General features: G+C 35.0%; 1 protein-coding gene across 11 annotated transcripts in view; it reads right to left on the bottom strand.

The window, feature by feature from the left end:
- LOC121151269 (ankyrin repeat and KH domain-containing protein 1) overlaps positions 1 to 25032 on the bottom strand; it is a 108066-nt gene that overhangs the window by 35716 nt on the left and 47318 nt on the right. For 8 of the 11 annotated variants that reach the window (XM_040973269.1, XM_040972682.1, XM_040972822.1 and 5 more), the window contains exons 10-15: positions 23500 to 23609; positions 14027 to 14114; positions 12113 to 12240; positions 11806 to 11949; positions 10957 to 11059; positions 2591 to 3349 (exon numbers count right to left, since the gene is read on the bottom strand). In XM_040973269.1, the coding sequence (XP_040829203.1) occupies positions 2591 to 3349; positions 10957 to 11059; positions 11806 to 11949; positions 12113 to 12240; positions 14027 to 14114; positions 23500 to 23609 (1332 nt within the window). Of the gene's footprint in view, positions 1 to 680; positions 696 to 2590; positions 3350 to 5549; positions 5916 to 10956; positions 11060 to 11805; positions 11950 to 12112; positions 12241 to 14026; positions 14115 to 23499; positions 23610 to 25032 lie in introns of those variants that run through there. The other 3 variants (XM_040972741.1, XM_040973448.1, XM_040973357.1) reach the window with 3 other exon arrangements.

Below are 25032 nucleotides of genomic sequence, written 5' to 3' on the forward strand. Positions count from 1 at the left end.
CTCTCCCTGTTAAGTCTGCCTTTCACATAGAAATAAAACTTCTAAAACGAAAAGGCTTTAAGGTGCAACAGTAATAATACATCAAAAAGTCATAAATCTATATGAAAATTTAAATAGCATGTCAAATCTTGATGTAAAAATGAGGGTAACTGTTACCTAACAAAATTTGTAAGTTTAAAATGATAGTATCTTTACTTTAGAATTTAAAGTTAAATCAGATGAATGCATGTTACATATCAGAATCTTTGACCTGGAATTGGCTTATCTGAATTTGAATCATTGTGTTTATTAGCATCTTAATTTCCCTAAACTTCCGTTTTTCAACAGACATACCAAAGCTAAGAAAGGTATTTATAGGATTATTATTAATATATTAGGAAATAATGCAAATCAAACATTTAGGACACAACCTGGCACATCATAAATATTTGATAAGTGCAAAAAAAGTGATATTAGTTGAATTTTAATCAAACTTGTTTATGTATTAGAAACACAATTTTATTAAATGTTTCTAGAACTGTTCAAAAGTCATAGCTACTTTGAATCATTTTATATTACTTTATACATTTCTAGAATTTGAATTTTGAGAATCATCTGCTATTATGATTAACTACTAAAGTCTTAATTTCATTACCAGAAGAAAAGAACCTGAGGAACCATGGCATGAATCAAGGGTGTACATATTCTGCCAGAGACTATGAAAAGTAGGACACAAATAATATACCTTATATACTATAAGGTAAGTCAGTCAGTCAAGCAAGGACTGACATTAATCATTATAAAAAGTATTTTAGGAGCAGAAGAGCAATAAACAGAAACTAACTCTGAATTTAAAGAAATTTATTGCTATTATATATAATAGAATTTATATAATACTTAGAAAACCTAAAATGTATAACATTCTTTAGTTATAAGAACTAGATTTAATTTAGATTAAATTAAAACTAAGAGAAAGTTGGATTTTGAAAAAGGCTTTTTAATTTTAAATGAGACCACAATGTTGAACACTGAAAATATAACTACTGCCACATATTTCTAAACAGTTTCATGTGACCTCTATAAAAGGCCACTATTTCAATTTGACAACTTCAGTGAAATAAAATCTGATATTCTAAGTTCCCTTTAATGCCTTTTTTTTTTAACACTAAAAAAATGGGGGTGGTCTAACTGGGTTGAACATTAGTTAGAAAGCTTTCATAAGAGCCAATTGAGAACTGAATTGAGACTCTTATGATACTTAAAAGACCCTACATCTTAAAAGTGCTATTCTCATTCACCAGTTTCATCATTATTCAAAATCATTATTTACACTTTAATGTCTATTTTTATTCAGATTAGAAACTAAAACTATAAATAGTTTATAGATTAATTAATAATTTATAGCATCCTCCAATGCCAAAGGCTACCAGTAAGTAGCTACTGACTGAATGCATAAAAACTCAAAGAACCAAATTCTTTAGCATTTCTCAGTGTTCAATTTTCTTTAGGGAAAGTGAGACATTCCTCCTCCGCAAAGCAATACCTTGTATATCAGAGGAGCCTGAAACCAGATACAATTCTTTAACCACTGAAGCCACACACATACCCTCCCAAATTCCTGATTTATGAGATTTTATTCCACATTTTTAGGATTCAGTAAAGATTAGGAAGATAATGGCTCACAAAAGAAGAAAGAAAACTGGAATAGAGAGGAGGGATGAGAGGAGGGGAAGAGAATGACAAGTGGAAACAGACAACATAAGGGAAAAAAATGTTGCAATCAAGAGACAGAGGACTGGCCTGCCTTTGAATATCACTCCAGCTACATCTTAGTTCTTGGTCTTCATCCACTGTCAACAGCCATTCTGGCTGCATTTCTGAACTGGGCTCTCATGGAGGTGATACATTCACCAGCCATCTTTAGGAAGGTAAATGATTAATTGCACTGTTTTCTCACTGCTGCAAGGACAATGAAAGCGAAAGTAAACTTGTGCACCTCATTTCATATCTAGTTGTAATTTTCCATACAACAATAAACAGAAACATAGACTTTAAAGTTATAAGGCCTTTCCTTTTTTTTCTTTTCATATGTGTACACACTGGTGTTTAGGGGTGTGTGTATATGGATTTGGTATATATGTGTGCTTTCATAAAGAAAGCTAATGTAAAAATCCTAATCTCTAAATCACCAAGTGGCAGTAATGTCAATGAACTTTAATTTTGTAACCATAAACACTGTAAGTGCAATGTTTAATTCTGTCTGAACATCTCATTCAATTAAGCTTAATTTATCTAATAAACTTATAAGATTAATGTATAATCTTAAGTAAATACCTCTAAACTCTACAAAGAAATTCCATTTTGATATACCCAGAGCATAATACCAAAGGTCTAAAATAAAGGGTTATGGAAACTACAATGGGACAACATTAAAGAGCTTGAAACATATTGTGTTTAGTGCTACTGAGTTTGGTTAAATTCACTTCCAAAATACAAGAAATGGCTACTTTTACATAGTTCTAAAATGGGACAGCACAAAGTCTGATTTTGGAGGAACATATCAGGAACAGAGATTAAAGAGAACTGATTACAGATATATTTCTTAACCCACCTGCTATCAGGTCATCAAGAGTGTCGGTTAGCGTCTGGGCTGGAGTTGCCACCATTAGTCCATCTGGTTCTTGAACTAACAGCCCCTGATCGTGTCCAGTAATAGCAATCTGAGGCTGTCCTACAATCTGTTGATTACCTGATACTTTCTGAAGTTCAAGAGAATTGGTCCCGTTAGGGCCTACATCACTGGAAAAGGTACACTGTGGAGATGGTAAAGGCTGGACTGGGACAAAATCAATTTGTTCTGCCGATGGTGGAGACTGCTGCATATCATCAACATCGTTATCTTTAAATAAGATTGTGTCAACCTGATGTAACTCTGAAAAGTGATCCTCTGGGAGACTACCATCTCCTTCCCCTTCTGGGAAGACTCCTCTATGAGAGCACTGGTGGTGAAGAGACACTGTATCTTTCTGACCTTTGGTTTCCAAGTATTCTTTGGTAAATTGCTGTTGTGTTTTCATTTGCAACTGCCTTTCCACTTTCTGCAGTTCTTTCAGAATTTTCTTCTTCTTCTGGACTTGCTCTTCTCTGTTCTTTTTAAGTTCTTCTATCTTATCTTTGTTCAGAGGTTCACCTTGAATTAACTCCAATGATTTAAGCTGTGCTTTTTCAATAGCACTAATTCTTTGTCCCAGTTCATTCAGCTTGCCTTCAGTTTCCTCTACTATGCATTCCAAAGGCTGGTATGGGTGAAAAGGTGGCAGTAGGTCCTGATCTGCTACCTGCAGGGAACTGGACTTCTGCTTGGATGTACCTAAGCACATGAAAAATGTTTGAAAAAATGCCATGCTAAAAAGAAGAAAAGAAAAGAAAAAGAAAAAAAGAAAGAAAGAAAGAAAGAAAGAGAAAAAAAAAGCGCTCCCCTTTCCCACACATATGGATTTCCCCAACCCCATCCAAAACCCTTACAACAGATGCTGCAGAAGGACTATTTAAAGAGTCACACAATGTTAGGCCAATTAAAGCCTATAGTTATCTGAAATAGCATAATCTAGGATACTGCCAATTCAAAATGTAGACTTTAAAAAAATCTTGACTTTACAACAGGAGAATTTTTGAAAAATAAGAAAATTAAGGCAACATAAGGAAAATAAAAAGCAAAGAATCAGCTGATTAGATTGTATTTATTTTTTTTAACAACATTAAATCTAAAGGAACACCAAACAGAGTTGAGGATAACACTAATGCTTAGTTTAACCGCCCATTTCAAACAACTGTTCATTATCAATAGTAACTATACTAGTAAATGTTACTATGAGACTTAAAGAGCAAAGCAAGAGTGCTTTTCAAGTTGGCAAAATATTTCTCTTACTATATGACAGCATAAAGGAAATAATTTTTTAAGACACATCTTCTAAAATTCTCCATTAAGTAACACATCTGTACCTGAATATTACATTAAACAAACATGACAAAAGACAATTATTATGAGTTTAAATCAAAACACTTCACATAAAGTCTATTTATGAAAGAAACAATGATGAATCTATATAGGATTACCCATATGCGAGGTTAACAATGAAGGAAATGTGTATCATTTTAAGGTTTTAAACGTAAAACCATTTCTCCTATAACAAGACAACTGAAAAATAATTATCAATAACCATGGCATCAGAGCATGATCTTGAGGAAATATACTTTTTGATGGTACAATAACTTGCTCTAAAGAAAACTCAAGGGTTCAGTGAGAACTCAACATCTAGTAACAGGAAGGAACCAACTACTGATACATACTACAATGCAGATAAATCCTGAAAATGTCATATTAAGTTTAAAAAATTCAGACCAAAAAAACTTCACATTGGCTAATTTCAATTATATCAAGTCTGCAGAAAAAAAGGCAACTCTCTAATAGAGACAGAAAGGAGAGTTACGGTTGCCAGGGATTATAGCAGTGAATATGAAGATCAATGCTAAGCAAGAAGAGAGCTCTTTCAGGGTGACAGAAAGGGTTTTCTAAAACCATTTCCTCTAAAGTCAGGGGCTTAACACCTTTTTTTCCTGTCAAAAGCCATTGGAATATTTATAGCACCATTCATACAAAATTATCAGCTGGGCCTGGCACGGTATCCTAGTGGCTTAAATCCTTGCCCTGCATTTGCCGGGATCCCATATGGGTGCTAGTTCTAATCCCAGCTGCTCCACTGTCCGTCCAGATCCCTGCTTGCAGCCTAAGTAAGCAGTTGAGGATATCCCAAGGCCTTGGGACCCGGCACCCAAGTGCAAGACCCAGAAGAAGCTTCTGACTCCTAGCTTTGGATCAGCTCAGCCCCAGCCATTTGTGGTCACTTGGGGATTGAATCAGTGGATGGAAGATCTTTCCTCTCTGTCTCTCCTTCTCTCTGTAAAGCTGACATTCCAATAAAAATCTAAAAAAACCAAACCCAAATAAAAACCAAAATTATCAACTTAAAACAATTAGTTGCTAAGGATTTATTGAATTTTGAGTTCCATCTGTGGTTGCCTTGGCAGGACCAGATAAAATAATTCCATGGGCATTATTCAGCACACAGATGAGACATTCCTCATCGTTGTCCTGGATACTGCCATTTATCCAGGTAAGGTCAGTTAATATACTAAGAGGTGTAATTATTCCCTACAAATATACTTTAGTCAAGTGTGGTGTCTATATGCAATTTTATATAATTATCTGAGCAAATTGTCAGAGAGGAATAGATTCACTACTTCCATAAGATATTACATTCAGGGCCAGCTCTGTGGTATAACAAGTTAAGCTGCAGCCTGTGATGCTGGCATCCCATGTGAAAAGCAGTTTGAGTGTCCTGGCTGCTTCATTTCCAGTCTAGCTCCCTTGGAATGATCTAGGAAAAGCAGCAGAGAATGGCCCTAGTGCTTTGGTCTCTGAAACCACATGGGAGATGGGGGAATGAGCTTCCACCTAGCCAAACCCCAGCCCTGGTGGCCAGTTGGAACAGATGGAAGACCTTCATCTGTTCTGATTTTGCCATTCAAGTAAAAATTTTAATAGGCCTGAAGTCCATTTTTTAAAGTGTCCAGTAACAATTAACAGGCAATAAAACTTAAGGCATGTTGGACCATACACAGACAAGTAAGATAAATCCTGCCCAAGTGGAGCTTACAGTCTAAGAGGAAGAAAATAATCCAAAGATATTCTCACACTATACAAAGATTTTCATCACAGTGCTTTTTCTAGAGGTGAGCAGTTTAAGAAAAACATGGTTACCCATTCACCATTGGGAAAAACAACAGGTAAAACATGCAGGATTTAAGAGGTAAAGTATTATGTTTCAGTACTATGTATGCAGACGTAGACTCGGGGGCAGATATTAAACACAGTGCTGAGTTAAAAAAAGGAAAACAAAAGGGCATTTACAGCAAAGCACCATTTATGCTAGTTAAAAATGTACACTGAGTAGTAAATACTTTATAAGAACTTGTAAAGCAAAAGGCTATGCTCATCAAACATGTTCAGAACGACTAATTATGGGAGTAGGAGAATGGGAGACAGATAAAAGGGGAAAGATTAAACAAGAAGAATCCATGATGACAAAGCACTGCCTTCTACATTTGATGTTCCAATAGTACATGCAAGTAATAACAGTATATGGTTCCAATAGTATATGGAAGTGACAACAGTCAAAAGGAAGACCAATAAAATAAGCAGATATTGAGAGAAAATAAATTATTTCTCAAGATACTTAGATGTGTTTTGTTTATCCTGTCATTATTTCAATGCTTTGTAGCAGATTAACTGTAAAACACACAATTTGCAGATCAAAATTTGTCTTTTCTTCTAGAATGACAGTTAAATGCAAAGAGGTAATAGTTGGGGTAGACATCTGGCCCAGAGTTTGGACTCTTATGTCCCATTTTTGGGTGCCAAGATCTGAAAATCAGGTCCTGCTCCTGATCTCACTTTCCTAATACCAACCCTAGGAGGCAGAAGTGATGGTTCAAGAGATCAAATTCCTGCCACCATGTGGGAAACTTAGACTGAGTTTCCAGTTTGAGGTTTAGCACCTAGGACAGCTGGGCCCAGGTCACTGGGAGCATTTGGATAGTGATCCAGTGGATGAGAGCTCTGTGTCCTAAATGATAAAAGTGTTTGCAATCAACAGTTAGAAAGATTTATTTATTTTTATTGGAAAGGAAGATTTACAGAGAGGGAAAGATCTTTCATCTGCTGGTTTACTCCCGAAATGAACACAATGCCTGAAGCAGAGCCCACCCAAGCCAGGAGCCAGTAGCCAGAAGCTTCTTTCGAGTCTCACAGGCAGGTGCAGGTTCCCAAGGCTTTGGGCTACCCTCCACTGCTCTCCCAGGCCATAAGCAGAGACCTGGATGGGAAGTGGCACAACAGGAACTAGAGAGGAATCAGCACCCCAGCCCCCTGCTTGACTTTAAAAAAAAAAAAAAAAGATTTATTTTATTTTTTTGGAAAGTCAGATTTACAGAAACAAGCAGATGCAAAAATATCTTTCATCCAATGGCTCATTCCCCAAATGGCTGCATTGGCTGGACCCAAGATGATCCAAAGCCAGGGGTCAGAAGCTTCTTCTGGGTCTCCCACATGGGTCGAAGGTTTCAAACCTTTGGGCCGTCCTCTACTGCTTATCCAGGCCACAAGCAGGGAGGTGGAAGGGACGTGGAGCATCCGAGACACAAACCAGCACCCATATGGAATCCTGGTTGTGCAAGGCAAGGACTTAAGCCACTATGTTACTGTGCTAAGCCCCCTGCTTCATTTTTTTCTTTTTTAAGATTTTTATTTATTTTTTATTGGAAAGTCAGATATACAGAAGGAAGATCTTCCACCCAATGATTCACTCCCCAAATGGCTGAAATGGCCAGAGCTGAGCTGATCAAAGCCTGCAGCCAGGAGCATCTTCCGGGTATCCCATGTAGGTGCAGGGTCCCAAGGCTTTGGGCCGTCCTCGTCCCCAGGCCAGAAGCAGGGAGCTGGATGGGAAGTGGAGCTGCCAGGATTAGAACCAGCGCCCATATGGGATTCCAGTACGTGCAAGGCAAGGACTTTAGATAGTAGGCTACTGTGCCCTCACCCCCTGGCTTCACTTTCAATCTATCTCATTGCTTGTGACTGGGGAAGCAACAGATGATGGCTCAAGTCCTTGGATCCCTGCACCTACATAGGAGACCTGGAAGAAGCCTCTGGCTCTTGGCCGAGCTCTGGCTATTGCAGACATTTGGGGAGTGAACCACTGCAAGGGATTTTTTTGTCTCTCTCTTTTCCTCTCTGTCTCTGTAAAGGTTTGCTGTGTATAAATTATAGCAGCCATGTTCACTGCTAGTATCCAACATGGGCACCCATTTTAGTTACGACTACTCCATTTCCAATCCAGTCCCATGCTAGTGTTTTTAGAGAGTAATAAAGGATGGTCCAAGTGCTTAGGCCCCTGTATACATTGGAGAACCTGACGAAGCTCTTGGTTCCTGTCTTTGAATTGGCTCAGCCCTGGTTAGTATTGGCCATATAGGGAGTGAAGTCACCGGTGAAGACTTTCCTCTTTCTCTGCCTCTCCTCTTTAACATCAGCTTACCAGTAATTTTTTTTTTTTTACACACAGAAGAGTTTATTTAAGTGACCGGAGAGTGTAGAAAGAAGAGGGAAGGCAAAAGCACCTCTTAAGAGAAAGTTGAAAAAAAAAAAAAAAAAGAGAAAGTTGGTAGTTGGGATGCCTCTGGAAAGGAGAAAGGGAGAGACAACCCCAGGAAACAATTTAAAAAAAAAAAGCACCTAGAAAAATGGTACACATGGAGCCAGTGCATCGACTCAACTGGCTCATCCTTCACCTCCAAGCGTTGTATACCATATGGGTGCCAATCCATATAAGGGCCTTTCCATTTCCCATCCAGCTCCCTGCTTGTGGCCTGGAGGGCAGTAGAAGATGGACAAAACAAAGCCTTGGGACCCTGCACCCTTGTGGGAGATCCCGAAGAAGCTCCTGGGTTTGGATTGGCTCACTTCTGGCTGTGGTGGCCATTTGGGGAATGAACCAGCAGATGGAATCTTTCCCTCTCTGTCTCTCCTTCTCTCTGTAAATCTTCCTTTCCAATAAAATAACTAAATCTTAAAAAAAGAGGAAAATGGTACACATGGGCCACCAAAGAATAGCATTTGTCTTCAATGAAGCAGTTAAATGCACACCAGAGATGCAAATCTCTGCATGAATGAAAATACAAATAATAAAGATTGCTTTGTTTGAAACAAACAAAAGTAAAATGGAAGAACTTGAAAAGATGATTGCTAGGAAAGGAAGACAGTGCTGAAGAATATGAATACACCTATTCCTTATTGTATATACGATAGGAAAGTAGTATATGAACTTAGAAGACACAAAACAAAATCGTCAAACAGCCATCTTATCACTCAATACAGCTAGAGATTTTAAAAAGATCTAAAAAGTATACTATACTTTTAATTATTTAAGATAGACTTTTTTTCTTTATTGTGATCCACCCCTCACCCATTTTTGATAGTTATTTAAAAGGTGCGGAAATCACAGACACACATGTGCCATATTCAGGGACAGAATGGTCATGGAGGGACAGAGATGTTTCTATTTTATGTCTGTGGAAACAGAGAGCCCCTCCACATTGCCTGGCATTTGAGCCTGGAAAGAGGAGTGGTCATATTACTATTCTCAAGTCATAGGTGAGGCTGGGTACTTCCTGGTGTAAGGGCCATTTCACTGACAGGCAGACAGTATTACACAGGGTGGGGAAAGTATGGCTTCTAATTTGCGACTAAGTATACCACCTGCCTATCCCATTTCATTCCCCACTCAGAATAAGATAGGGTTTTCCCGATCCTGGCAATTCAGTGTAGGCTCTTACATCATCTATTAGTCTTTCCTAACTCAACAAACCCCCAAATACTCTGATATGTACAGCTTGTATTAAAACAACATCTTAACATCATGTATGATCATGCATAAATGTTAGGTTGGCAATGCCAGTTGACATCCGGGCAATAGCAAATGCCCAACTGTCCAGATACAAACTTTTTTTTCCTCAATAATTAAAAAAAAAATGAAAAATTCCTTAGGTGAGTTCATTTCTACACCATACAGTAAGTAATAAAACACTGAAGAGAAGAAAATGAGTAGATAATCCAAAAAAGACACACAGCAAGGAAAAATATACCCACGTGAGAATAAACTTAAAACCACTGCCTGTACATTTCAGTTTATTTACATATTACAATGTTTCATTTTCTCTCTACACATATTTTGTGTAGCATATTCTTTTGCTATTTTGTGACTCTATGTTAATTTTTTAAAAACAATTTCTTTTAGTGCAAAATTTCCCAAGCCATAGGTTGGCTAAACAGAATTAAAAAAAAAATGTGGCCATCTTCTTTTAAATATTTTAATAATGGCTATCAACTGGTTATAATGCTCAGATTGAAAAAAAAAGCAGGAAAAGCCTGAATGACTAAGTATCTAATGGAAAGTTGTTAGGATCAGCCGAAATTAGAAAGACTATAGGGTTTCACACATGAAACCCTAAGTAATCCTTGGCAAAGGTCCATAATAGTTTAATTACTAAAACTAGATAATTTGAAAGAAGTTTGTTGTTATAACAATTACCTATAACTATTTCTTTAAGAAATCACAGCATTAAAGGTACCAAGAAATACCTCACTGTGATTTCAGTATTCAGGAATCTGATTACTATATACTGAATGAACTATGTTCATACATTAATTTTTTATGGAGCACAAAAATCCTATATATTACCTATTTTCTTCATTTACAGAATAAATTATAATTACAAATGATTATGATGAAAAGTACTTTATATCTACAAATAAAGAAAGCAGAAAAATATCAGAGCACTAAAACTGATCCTCTTGGTAGCCATTTAGAGCTAATTTATATAGATTGTAGGACAGCTGTTTGTCCAGGGTCACATATTGACAGACCTTACTCTACTCTCTTTAGCATCACACAAGTCAAACTGAATTTAAATGAAATCAGTGCTACAAAGATTTCAGTAGAGAGCAAATAAACCTTTGTTTGTCATTTAACTCTATTTTTTAGCTAAAAAAGTACAAAATGAAAAAATGTCCAACAAATTTCTGCTACTTTAATATAATCAGAGGCTAGGTTTGCCTAAATTTTCAACTGTTAGATTTAAACTGCAATTATTGATAGATACACAGCAAAACAGTAAGACTATTCTATTTATATCTTTTTTATTTCAAGAAGTCTAAGAATATTTAATCTGTGAGAATTACCTACCTGTGAGAATTAACTAATTAAAACTATGTAGTATTCGTGTGCCATTTAAGTTAAGGCATATTTTTAATAATGCTGGAACAAAGTATTTTAAGCAAAATAATTAAATATAACTAACCTTTCTGTACTCCTAAAAGGGCAGGAGAATTCTCCTGCAAAGTTCTGTCAGGTTCCTGTGGAGGTACAACCATGGCAAGTGTATGCATTGGTACACGTGGAACCTAAAAAGTCAACCCAGAAAAAACCATGTCAGATGAAGAAAACAAAGACTCACAAATAAAACAGTGGCACTGTTTTTCATTTTCATCATATACCACTATATTTATTTTATTCCTTAAGGTTTACAAAAGCAAGAAATAATTTCTGAAAATATTTACCAGGCCGACTTAATCAATCTATAAGCAGTGAATACATTAGGCTAAATGGAATTAATTTACACTTTTGCTAAAAATCTTGATCTTTGTTGGTCCCAATTATACCTTAGAGTACAAGTCAAACAGTTGGTATTTACTTGCCAACTTACTCTTGTTCATTTTACATGGGTGACCCAACACATTTCCTGAATTAGGGTATACCATAATTCTTTGGAAAAGAAAATTTAATACTCTTGGTGAACTCTACATCATTTTAGATACTTCAACAAATTTTTGGAGCATGCATCCTGGGTAAGTGTACTTTCTTGGTTGGACAGAAGTCAGCATCATGAAGCAAAGATACTTAAAACTCTCCTGGGAGATATTGAGGGGAAAATTCTCTTGGCTCAAGATGACATTAAAAAATCTAATTAAAAAAAAAGAAGAACCTACTTGTACAAACCTACTTGTAGTAAGATAATGACTTGGATTACTTATACTTTAGTTTCACATTAAATGGTGTCTGAAAACCCTATTCTGAGTAATTGAGACAATAAACACTCAATGAATAAATCCTGAATAAATCTTAATAAATAAGCTCTATTTTACTTTACCTGAGATTGATCTTGAGAAGGTGAGGTAAGCTGAGACACATCTGGAGTAGGAACTGACAAAACATTATTTGGATAATCCAACAGGTAAGAAACAACATTGGTGTGACCACCCTTTGCTGCTTCAATGAGCATTGTAGAGCCATCCTGAGGAAAGTTTGACACCATAATTAACTCTTTATAATTTCTTCTTATAACTTAATTTATATACAAATTTAGTTTCTTAGCAGCTTCCATAAATCAAACATTTGAGTTGTAAGCACCATATGTTTCCATAATAACATATATTACTTATTTTACAGTAGAATACCTTGAGTCGATGAGTAGGGTCAGCCCCATGCGCCAACAGCAGCTCAACGACTGCCAGGTGGCCTCCTGCACATGCCAACGACACGACGGTATGATCATTATTGGTTGTAGCCCGATTCACATTGGCACCTTTAAAGAAAAAATAAACAACAATCTTAAGCAAAAGGTGAAATCAAGCCAGTTCCCACTATCATTTTAAAGATGTACTAGAAGTATAACAGATTATGAGAGTACATGAATCATAAGGTTATAATTCAAAAATTTTTCATAAAGTAAACACACCTGTGAAACTAGCACCCAGATTAAGGCATGAATAGCATCCACATCCCAAAAGTTCCATCTGGTGCCCCCTTTCAGTTACTACCACCCCCCAGAGGAACTATTACCCTGGCATTCAAATTGGTTTTAATGTTTGAATTTTATATGAATGAAATCATACAATGTACTTTTTTGTATTGGCTTCCTTCACTCAATATTATATTTGTGAGATTCATCCATATTGTTGCAGGCAGTTGTAGTTCATCCATTCACTATCACTTTTAAAATGGAAAAATGTAGAAGACTAAGTAAAACATATCCAGGTTAACATAAGTATCAAATAACACAATGGTAGGTAACTTTTAAAATGCTTCAAAGGAATTTTTGACTTAAAAAAGTGCCATATACCCATATCTGAAAATAGAGACAATATGTCTTCAAAACCAGTATTTAAGAGATACATAATTCTTTATACGTTATGTATTTTAAAAGACAGAGGGACATGAATATGCACAGAAGACAGAGGATTATCCAATTAAATAATCTGAGAGGCTATTTAGCAAGTTGTTCAATAGCTTTGCACAATATTATCTGGAAAACAATTAATGTACAATCTGTTCTTTCTGTTTTGATAAATGATTTCTGACCCATGGAAGAGGAATTGATTTTCAGTACTGCTACCTGCTATAATTTTAAAATTTTCATCTAGATAATTAACATTATATGAATACTCATTCCTTCATCTTCACTAATTTCAGATTGATTTGTGTAATGGAAAAATAAGGCAATAGGCAAAATAACTCTTTAAATTATTTAAATTATTTAACTTTCAGAAAACACTCAGATGTACCTAATCCTAACTTCCAAAGGGTACATTTTGTGAAGTACAGGACACAGCAAAGAACATTGTTATACAAGCAACATGAGATTATTTTTTAAATTGTTAACAGTAATAAAAGATGGTGGTATTATTTAGCAATTACCATAAATTTAGAAAGATTATAACCAATGTGTTTATATTCCAGACAAGCCTGATTGTATTCTTAGCAGGTCTGCAGTTGGGTATGTTTAGATTAGGTGTCCTCTGTAGTAAAGAGGCAGTGGAGAGTTTAAAAAGGGGGCTGGCACTGTGTCATAACAGATAAAGCCACCACCCATGCTGCATCATAGTTTTATTTCCCTTTTCTATAGTAAACAGACTCAACTAATTCTTCATATATCAACTGAATTTATCTGCTAAATACATATTTTTTATTACTTGTTTTTTAGAGGAATATAAAAATAGACAGAGCACTCAGCTGTACCATAAGTATCACCATAGCAGACTTTCTCTGTGCTTCTCACCTCCACATCCCAAAGAAACATATCGTTAATTGTTGAACATTTACTTAGGCCCAGCTAGACATTTTATATTTCATTCCCAATTTTAGGGTGCAATCACCTGCTATTTTGTTGACAGAAACTTAAAACTGAAAAACTTAATAAAATTTCCTTACCTCACAGATTCTATGATTAATTGACTAAACCAACAAAACATTGGAGTAGAATAGTTTTACATAAAGGAGCATTAAAACAAAATACAACTGTTTAGGATTTTTCTTTTTTTTTTTTCTAGAAATCATAGCCTCTGAGAAATGATGAACTGTATTTTATTTACCTTTGCTAATTAGAAACTGCACAGTACACAAATGACCAGCTCGTGCAGCTTTCATCAAAGGGGTCCGTCCACCTTCAGATTCATGCTCCTGTTAAGGAAACAGAAAAAACATCCATAAGAGACAATGGAAATAGCACTTTTGATAGGAAAAGCAACAAACTTTTAACCACTTCTGCTACCTATCTTAACTCTTCCAATCCGGGATACATTTCAGTCACAGGACATGGTATGCCTTTTATGAACAGGTTCTGGTTTGCACACCAAACAATAACTAGTTAAGATAATACACTAATGTTTTGTCTACTTCTCAACAGAAGTAGAAGATTGTGTATTTCCAACTTGAAGGCTAAAAAGATATTTCCCTATTTTTCAGAACTACAAAAAAAAAAAAAAAGGAAACTTAATCCTGATGATTAGACTTGAGATCCAGTATCAGAAGCCAAAAAAAGCTCTGCCAACAGATTGAAAATTGAAAACACTATGGTATTTTAGGTGTTAAAGAAAAATATGTATCAATTGGCATATTCAACGGTAAAATGCAGTCTTACAACAGCAGAAGTTTTTATTTTTTCTTGAGGTTTGCCAGCAAGAGGAATGGATGATGAAACAGTCTCTTATCAAGACTCATATCAAAAAAACACTGAAATGAGTAGAACTGTCAGCTGGGACAATTGTGAACTCTTGTTGCATTCATAATAGATGTTAAAATCTAGCTGATATTTCACTGCTATGAAAAGTTCTCTCATCTAGTTTTTCTTTCACTATGTAAACCAACATGAATTTCTGTCTTGTTATCAAGAAAATTTGATGAATAGTGGTTACATAAGGCTTTAATTCGTTCTATTCTTTTAATTAAGTAAAAAAAAAAACCCCTTTGATTTCCACAGTCAATTTAAAAACAGTTGTTCTCTCTTGCTGGTCATTCTGGTCCATTACAGCCACTAGTCTGCACTGGCTAGGATCAGAATTATTGTTTTCTGGCTATTCCTGGGACTTCCAGCTGAGGATAAACCTGGACTTAACAAAGGACTTTCCCTTTAAATTCTGTGGTCTAAATCACAAAATGTTATTCAAGAGAAACTTACATGTTTCTTAAAATAAACAGGTGCGTTGTCAACAAATACAATTTAGTATATTTTCATAACTATTTCTTATCTGTAATTCAGGAAAAATTATAATAAAAACAGAATACTAATCTAATGGGGACTTTAAACTGCAGCACAGTGACAGGAACTCTCCCTAAAAGCAGTATTCTTATTTTAAATCTTGATAGCACAGTGTTCAACTGTTTACAAAAATTAGGTCATATTTTTACTTCTAATTGTTACATTAGACAAAAATCTATTAACTCTAAGTTGCAGCAGAATGAATAACAGTAAATAATATATAAAAATAGATGTGTTGGAACAGATTTTGAGCTTACATTTAAATTGAGACAAATCTAACCTTCTGGCAATTTATTTCAAAGTGGGATATACACTGAGACCTTAGTCAGAAAGACCTAAAAAAATTCTTTGTTCTGTTTTTTCACCCAACTTTATTTCCAAACTATCATAATCAACCATTGCCTGGAACTAAACTACCCTTTTAGCAACTTGTTATTCTCAACCCATCTGCTACCTGCTGCCCCACTTTATGCTGGCTTTTTTTTCCCCCCTGTGTAACGCATCCCTACTAAACTGTTTTTAACTATAGTTCTAAAGTCAAATGATTAGATCAGTCTTACTGAATCGAAGTTCCAGGAATATCTCTTTTATATGTTGCAATCATGACTTTATGTATTTACTTAATGTATTTTTTCCACTGTAACAGTAAGTTCTAGAAGGCAATCATATCCATTTTTGCACTCATTTAACACTTAATTCCTAAAACAAGAAAGTGACTGAATATTGTTTACCAAGCAGGAACCTAAGCATAATTCATCTCTCAAATCTTCCCTCACAGTACAGTACTGAGGTTTGAAGTTTTTACTTTCTACTAGTAAACAAAAGAAAGAAAAGTTAAACAAGAAATCAATAGTAGCTGAACTCGAGTTAAACATTATGTGTAAATGATAATAAATTATTAGAACATGATTTAGGAAATATGGATGCCACCTTTTATTTTTTTCTTTCTCTTCAACCTGGCATTAACACCTATCACTAGGACCAGGGCCTATGAACTATGGCAAACACAAAAGGTTTTGAAGGCTCTGCCTTAGAGCTAACTTTTTAAAGCAACTTTTAATTGTTTGAAATACTATCATAACTGTTAAAGAACACAGTGTCAAGTTTCTCACCAAGTTTCAAAATTCAACATACCAGCAAAATTCCTGAAATAAAGGAGTGAAGGTCACTTACTATTTTCTTGCCTATTCATTCCTTTAGTTTCGAGTAATGTTTGGGAAAATGGTAAAGACAATGCCACAACTTCATATTTTAAGTCCTAAAAATAAAAATGTATATCCCACCACAAATAACTTTCCCAAAATATCTGATGATTAAAGCCTTCTTTTGTGTATATTACTTAGAAGTATTGGGGTTTTTCATACAGTATTTGTTCAATTTGCATAATATCAAGACCAACACAATTTCAGGATGTGAACCAATATTTTCCTTTGAAAACACATCAAGTAACTGTCCAGGGCTATAAACTGAGAAAATGGGCAGTTGAATGTTTTTTCTGTGTTTTGGGGAATACAAAAATTAACCATTTCTTATATATTTGGTGAAAATTCATCTATATTTTTATCTGTACTCCTTACCTTTAATGATGAGTAATTTTAAACTATGAATCTGATTTGTAGTATAGTTAATGCTTTGTTGAGATTCTTATTATAAACTTGGTAATTTATATATTTATAGAAAAAAAAGAATTCACTCGAGTTTTCAAATTTATTGAGTGGACATGATTTTGAACTTTAAAGATTTCTTCTACATTAAAGCTTTAATGTACAGATTGTTTGTGTCCTTTTCTCTAATAACATCATTTTTAAAGCTTATTTATTTGGAAGACAGAATGACAAGAGAGGAAGAAACCAATGTTTTATTAGCTGGTTTGAGCTCCCAAAAGCCATCAATAGCCAGAAGGCCTAGAAATCCATCTAAATCACTCATGAGGATTCTGGGGACTCACATATGCCGGCCACCATCTGTTGTTTCCCAGCTGTGCTAGCAGAAGCCCAGAGTGCCTGAGATTCGAACACGTGCTCAAACAAGGGACACAGGTTTCCCAAGTGGTAACCTAACTCATTACCTCACAATGCCTGTCCCTAAAAGTCAGCTTGTTACTGTTAACCCTTAATTTCTTTTTAAGATTTATTTGAAAGGCAGATTTAGAGAGAAAGACAGAGACAGAGAGATTTTCCATGAACTGGTTCACTCTCCAACTAGTCACAATGACTGGTGCTTGGCTGATCTGAAGCCGGGAGCCAGAAGCTTCTTCCAGGTCTCCCACAAGGGTGCAGGGGCCCAAGCACTCAGGCCATCTTCCAGTGCCTTCCCAGGTGCATTAGCAGGGAGGTGGATCAGAAGCGGAGCAGCTAGGACTCGAACTGATGGTGCCATAGATAGCAGTTTTAGCAGCTACACTACAGTGCCAGCCCCAATTCTTATTTTTCAACCCCTCCTTTTTCTGCTAATTTCTATTGAATTAACTTATCCTTTTATCTGTATAACTTTCCTTTGCTGTGCTGTTATTAACAGCTTCACTTTTTTCTTTTTAATGTGTAAAATTATAAATTTTTCCACTTAAGAACCTCTTTAGTTATAATCTCCCCGACAAGTATTATGTGTAGCATTTTTATAATAATTCGGTGTCCATTTTGTTTCTTTTTTAAACTGGGATTACCATTAATCCCACAAATTATTTTTATTAAGTTTCTAAATGTGTCAGATTAAAAGAATATGCTACAATTGACTTGTAATTTTAAAGCAACAGATCAGAGAATGTAGCTCAAATGAATAGGGGTTTCAGGATTTCTTAGGTTTTCTTTTTGGTGGCATAAAATATGTATAATTTTTATAAATGTTCCATGGATTAGAAAATGGTGTGTTAACTGGAAACAGAAAACTAGCTCTATAAGATTAAAACTTATTGCTTACATTTTTACAAAAGATTTTTCTATTTAAGAGGCAAAGAAACAGAGATGTTCCACCTGCTCATTTCACTCCCCAAATAGCCATAATGGCCAAGGCTCTGACCTGGCTGAAGCCAGGAATCTAAACTCCATCCAGGTCTTCCGAGTAAGACAGGGATCCACATTGAGTTCTGGGCTCCTGGATTTAGTCCAGGATGACACAGGCATCTGGTGAGTGAACCCAGAGAAGGAAGATTTCTGCGGTCTCTCATTCTCTGCCTTTCAAATACAATGAAAATAAATGTCTCTCTCTCTCTCTCTCTTTTTAAATAAACTGATGACTTAAAATCTTCAGAGAAAACGTTCACTCTTTTCCTGGAAAAACTAACCATATTCTGAAAAATCACAGATATTTAAGTATAATGAAAGGATTTTTTGTTGCTTTGCATATATTGGGGATTTAGAATTGAGAAAACAAGTGATACAATAATTTTATACAGGATTATTTACTAATAAACAAAACATCTAGTATTTTCAAAAATGCAAATACCTATAAATTTTTTTGAGAATAGAAAACTCAAAATACCAACATTAGTCAGCCAAAAGATGAGTCAAATGAAGAAACTCAGGAATTAAGAAGCTATAAATGAAAGATTATGAAGGTAAGCAATGAATCTACTTAAATGTAATGTGGAAATATTATATATATATGTAAAGGTAAACAACTGGTGGTGTGAAACTTGGGCTTCCACTGGCTGAATGCTTGCTCTTCTGGGGTTTGTGTTTGTCCCAGTCCTGCCTTGCAGTGACCAGGTCTGTTTCCCCCTGCAGAGTCAGTCTTCCAACCTGTCAGGCTTAACCATTCTAATGCCAGCGGTATCTGTTGCAAATATTGGCCAGCTTGCATTTCAACCATGATTGTCTATGACGGGTTATTGCTACACTGACTGTCTTGTGTCAATGGTTGGAACCAATCGCTATGGGATGTCAGAGGAGACTGCAACAGAACTCAGTACAAATACTGAAGTATATTCATTGACTTAAAGATGTGTTTTTTATTAAGTATGAATCCAAGTTGTTTTGTGAACACTGCTTCCCTGGGTGGAAAGTGCCAGGGCTATCATTCTTCCCATCAATCACTCCTATAATAATATAATGATAAATGATAATAACACTAATGTTATTTCTGTTTTCAATTTTGCCGGTCCTTTGGGAACAGTGATAAAGTAAACTAAGAGACTATATTTACAGATTAGAAAATAAAAATCAAATAATTCCAGAAATGAAAGGAGAAGCAATCTAATCATGTTTATGAGTATATGGAGAGTAAACCAGTAGTTGTAAGATCTAATTATTACATGCACTCTTTTTCTTTCTGCCCCACCACATTTCAATTAAACTTAAAATCCTGAATCCTGAATCTGTTAACAGTTCATTATAATAATCCCTAAAATAAGGTATTTGGGGAATTCATCATATAGCTAAGTACAAAGATTTGAAGGGGAAAATTGATGTTAATACTTAGCTTCATTATATTAATTTATATCTTAAAGATTAATTTTCCTTGAGATATCATGGCACTTTACTCATCTCTTAGCTAACAAAGCACTCAAAATCATCTCATACACTTAATAATCCCAAACAGGTAGTTGGATTAACCTGTTCTCACAGAAATTACAGACTTGGATCTAACTATGTCATTAAAGAAAATGTTCCAAAGTCCTTATTAACAAAGGAAAAAGAAGGGGAAAGAAAAATAAGACTAAAGAATTTAAAGAATATTCTCAGGAACACCCAGCAGAGCCAAAATTAGAATCCAGTTTTTGAAGGGTGGTGCCCAAACACAGCAGAAAAAGACACCACTTGCACATATGGGTGCTGGGGCACATCCTGCACTTGCAAATATGGGTGCTGGTTGACCTTCTGTCTGCTGATAGTGTGTCTGGGAAAACTGCCAAGATGGCCCCAAGACCTTGGACTGTGCATCCATCTGGGAGACCTGGATGAAGCTTCTGGCTCCTTCTTTTGGCCTAGCTCATTCCTAGTCATTGTAGCCATTTGGAAAGTAAATCAGCAGATGGAAAATCTCTCTACTTCTCTGTAACTCTGTCTTTCAGATAAATAATTTTTTTTTCTAAAACATTCCAGAACCAAAAAAGGCACTTATTGCTACTCCATGCTGTTTCCCTTCCAAATCTTAAATTAATAATATTTACATGACCTTGATAAAATAGTTCAGAAAATAACATTTAATTTTACAGATCAAAATAGTGAGGCAAGTTTTGCTTACAAATCAGTGATTTGATAGCCACGTGAAAAATTAGGTCCCTTTTCTAATTTTCAGTGGCAGTGCTTTCTAAAGTGTACTTTTTGTTATTCATTAAGTTTGCTATCAGATATAGAATTACCTTTTGACAAGCATTTCCTCCTTTTAGTAGATTTGTTTTTACATAGTAATGCAGAGCTATAAAATGGTAAACTAGAACACAAAACCTCTTTATGTGAATACATAACTGGAATGCATTTACCTTGTCTTATATCTATTTTAGCTGTTTATTAGGGAAATATTCTGAGTTCAGAATCTACTGATCAAAACTACTGTAATATTCATTTAGAAATGAAAGACAGGCCAAGGAACTGTAAGCAAGGAAGGAATATTTATTTACCTGATTTTAATATTGCTTTTTCTTCCACTCCAACTTCAGCTTTATTGACAAATACATGTGAAGCAAATTCTACAGATGACAAATACTTCTTCTATCTTAACAAATATATCAAAGTTTTAATACTGAAATCACCTCTAACATGTTAGTCAACATAATGCTGCCATCTAAACAAAAATGACTATTCATGCTATCATTAGGGCTTTTGAAACCCTGCCAGGATGAGTCATATTTCATCAACAAGCTGTATTTAGTGGAAAACAAAATTGTTGGATGTGGAATAGGAAAATAAGAACATCAAAGTAGGTCAAAATTAAAAGCAAGTAAAAGAACAAAGCAGAAAAACAAAGCAGAACAGTGCTTTATAACCCGAATTATACTGTTGAACAGTTAGCATATCAAATCAAGTTCTCTACCTAGAACATTAACTTTTAATAATAAAGGAACTAATGAAATGACTGTGGTAAATAACTCAAGCTACAATTGCTTTGACTGAAGTAAACTATAAAAATTACAAGTATGTAGCACTAAAATTCTAAAGATTAGTAACTGATCAGTAATCATTAGAGTAACACAGGACACCAGAGGAGTGACTGAAAAATACTAAGGGAGTGGATCAATTTCAATTTTAAAGTGGCGTTTATTTGCTATTTCTGCTCAAGTAGTTCAGTAATAATTTTATAAGGACACTGAGAAAATTCTTCTCAGAGAAGTATGAGTAAGTAGTTTCCAAAGACCTTCTAAAGAAATATTTCCTTTATACTGCATGTACTGGGGCCAGCCCAGCAGTTCAGCAAATTAAACTGCCGCATGCAATGCCAGCCTCCCATGTGAGCATCAATTTAACTTCCAGCTCCTCCACTTTTGATCCAGCTCTCTGCTATTGTGCCTCAGACAGCAGCAGAACATAGTCCAATTATTTGGACCCTGCCACCCAACATGGGAGAACCACATGCAGGTCAAGGCTCCTAGCTTTAGCTTGGCCCAGTTTTAGCCACTGTTGCCATTTTGGAAGTGAACTAGCAGATCAAAGATTTCTCTAACTCAAAAAAAGCAAAAAAAAAAAAAATTAGTAAAATAAAATCTTAATATGCATTACAAATGTAGAAATGTCTTTAATAAGAACTTTATTGCAACTGGCTTATGCCATATTATACCTATAATTACACTAAACTCTTTAAAAAACAAAACAAAATATCCTGGGCCTGGTAAACAAAGGCTAGGCAGAAAAATATATGAAAAGGAATAACTTTTATTTCAATATACAGTGATTCCCATTGTTGTAATAACAGTAAGTGCACATAACAGGAAGACATGGATTAACTCATTTGTTTAAAGCTATATATTGAGACAATAGTTAAAATGATCCAGCATGTTGATGAGGAAGACCTTTCAAATAACTCTGGAATTAATGGGCAAGTTTATATTTCATTTAATTTTTTTTTTAATTTTCAAAAATAACATTTATAGTGTCCTTATTAAGAATACTAAACTAGTCCAAAAGTTTTAATTAATACAATTTTATTATTCAAACTTACTATTTTTAGAAGTTAGATAATATTATGAACCACATTAAAACCTATTTCCCATTATTCTCTAATATATAAAATTTATTCAATGTGCTAAGTAGAAACAGATATTTTAAATTTTAAAACATTTTAAACTAGATAAAATGAAGTTTCAAATGAATGTTTTAAATATGAAATGAGAACATGCAAAAATTTTGAAGACCTGCTTGAAAATGCTGAAATCTATCATGAGTTTTGGCTACCGATTTTTAAAAAGCAGTAACTAAGAAAAATCTTAATGTTCTTTTTAAATCAATTTTTAAATTATGTCTACCATACTCTCAGAAAAAAGGTCCTAAAACTTCTCAGTTTCAACCCAGGAAATAACAAAACCAAATTGTGACATAAAATGCTTCTAAATAATAATAAATAAATAAATAAATAAATAAATAAATAATAATAATATCCTATCTCATTCTGGTACAGAATATTTTAAAGAAATGCAAACAGAAGCTTTTTAATTTCATTTACAATCACACAGAAAAGCACATTTTAAGAATCAGCAATCTAAACCTCAACAACACAATTTACAATACCAGGAGTAAAATCTATCCCCACTCCACGCAGCGGGGATGGATAGTCTACTATCTGAAAACCAGTGGAGAAAATACTACAGCTCAAAACAGGCACTAAGAAATGGCAGCAAAGATTGGAGGACAAGAAAGAAGTATTGCCTTGAAAGGAAAGGCTAATAAAAATCATTGGTAATTTTCTATCAGACAAAAGATTGATCTGTTTGCATTACTCTGATGCTGCCCTGCTTTTCATAAAGGATTTTTCTTTCTTCTAACCTATAATACAACTTGAAGTTATAAAATGGAAACATCTTTCAATAGACAGCAAAAGCACGAAATAGGAAATATATTTTTAAAATTTTAAATCAATGTGAAATAATTAAAAAAAAAACAGACACAAAGTTATTAAATCCAACAGTGCTTACAATGGCAAAGAATGAAAAACAAGTTAAAAATTTAACAGTTAAGTGCAACTAGATGGAATGTTGTGCATAAATCATAAATATAAACACTAAGTATTTTCAAATATGTTTAACAATATGCAACTGAGACAAAGAGCCAAGCTTTCTAAAGTTATTTTATATAAAATATGCAAGCTAATGACGTCCACTGATGTATTGTCAGTGATGAATATATTAACATTTATACAAAAATATTTAAAGTATCTTACTAAATCAGCCCCTGCTTGAAGTAAAACATCTGCAACATCTGTATGTCCATTTTCACAAGCATAGGTTAAGGCTGTGTCTCCTGTTGCTGTTGTAGCATGCACATTAGCACCTAGCAAAAAAAAAAAATCATACATTTATTTTGTGAACTGTTAAACTATATTACTTCAATTTTACAATCTGGTAAAAACTGAAGAAATCTAAATGTGAAAATATGATACTGCATTTTAAGTATTCTAAGTTTTGCTTAAATATGTTTCTTTTAAAAAATTTATTTATTTTTATTGCAAAGTCAGAGATATATAGAGCAGAGAAGAGACAGAGAGGAAGATTTTCCATCATATAATTCACTCCCTAAGTGACAGCAATGACTGGTGCTGAGCCGATCCAAAGCCAGGAGCCAGGAACTTCCTCCAGGTCTCCCACACAGGTGCAGCATCCCAAGGCTTTGGGCTGTTCCCAGCTGCTTTCCCAGGCCACAAGCAGGGAGCTGGATGGAAAGCAGGGCTGCAGGACTGCGCTCATATGGGATCCTGATGCATGCAAAGTGAGGACTTTAGACACTAGGCTACTGTGCCAGGTCCCCCATTTCCCTTCTTAATAACAAAGATTAATCAAAAAAACTACTTTCTCTCTCCCTGAAGTAACACCATTAATGGAGACAACTGAATGAGAAATTTATAGTCACTAAGAAAACATTAGCAATACTAAAAAAATTCTTAAAATCTTTCTTTTTTTTTTTAAAAAAAATCTTTCTTAAAATTAACTTTTTTGAAAGGACAGACAGGCATGATGGTACAGCAGGGCTTGTTTAGGACACTGGTGTCCCGTGTCTAAGTACCTGGATCCCATCTACTCTTCCTCTCTAGGTTCCTGCTGTAGTGACTGGGAGGTAGCAGATGATGGCGCTAGTACTTAAGTTCCTGTCACCCAAATAGCTATGTGATGGGAATTCCTAGCTCATAACATCAGTCTGGCCCTGACAACTGAAGCATTTGGAGAGCAAACTAGTAGATGTAAGTTAACTGTGCCTCTCCCTCTTGCTCTGTAATTCTTTCAATTGAAATGAACAAGTATTAAAAATACAAGGATGATTTTTAGAGATTTAGGAATAGCTAAATTATACAGCTATCTTCTAACTTCTGTAAAGGTGAAAAAGCTAAATGTTAAAACGATGTTAAAACACTACAGGGCCTGGCACAATAGTTCAGTGGCTAAATCCTTGCAAGAAGTACATCCTGCTTTATCTTTTTGTATTTCGTAAGCTGTATAAAGACTTCTCACATGTCTAAGGAATACAGTGTGATATCACAAAATAAGTATCTACCGCACATCGATTAAATCAGCCTAATCAACATAATTATCATACGTCTCACTTCACTTCCTTATCATTATTACTATTTTTTTTTTTCACTGTCTGAAACACAGAGGAATAAGCAGATGTTTTCCAACTGGGGCCAACACAGTGGTGCAGCAGCCTGCAATGCCAGCATCCATATTGGATGTTTGAGCCTTGGCCACTTCACTTCTGATAC

Source organism: Ochotona curzoniae, unplaced genomic scaffold (genome assembly GCF_017591425.1).
Source record: "Ochotona curzoniae isolate NIBS_2020 unplaced genomic scaffold, NIBS_Ocur_1.0 contig_1, whole genome shotgun sequence".
NCBI lineage: Eukaryota > Metazoa > Chordata > Mammalia > Lagomorpha > Ochotonidae > Ochotona > Ochotona curzoniae.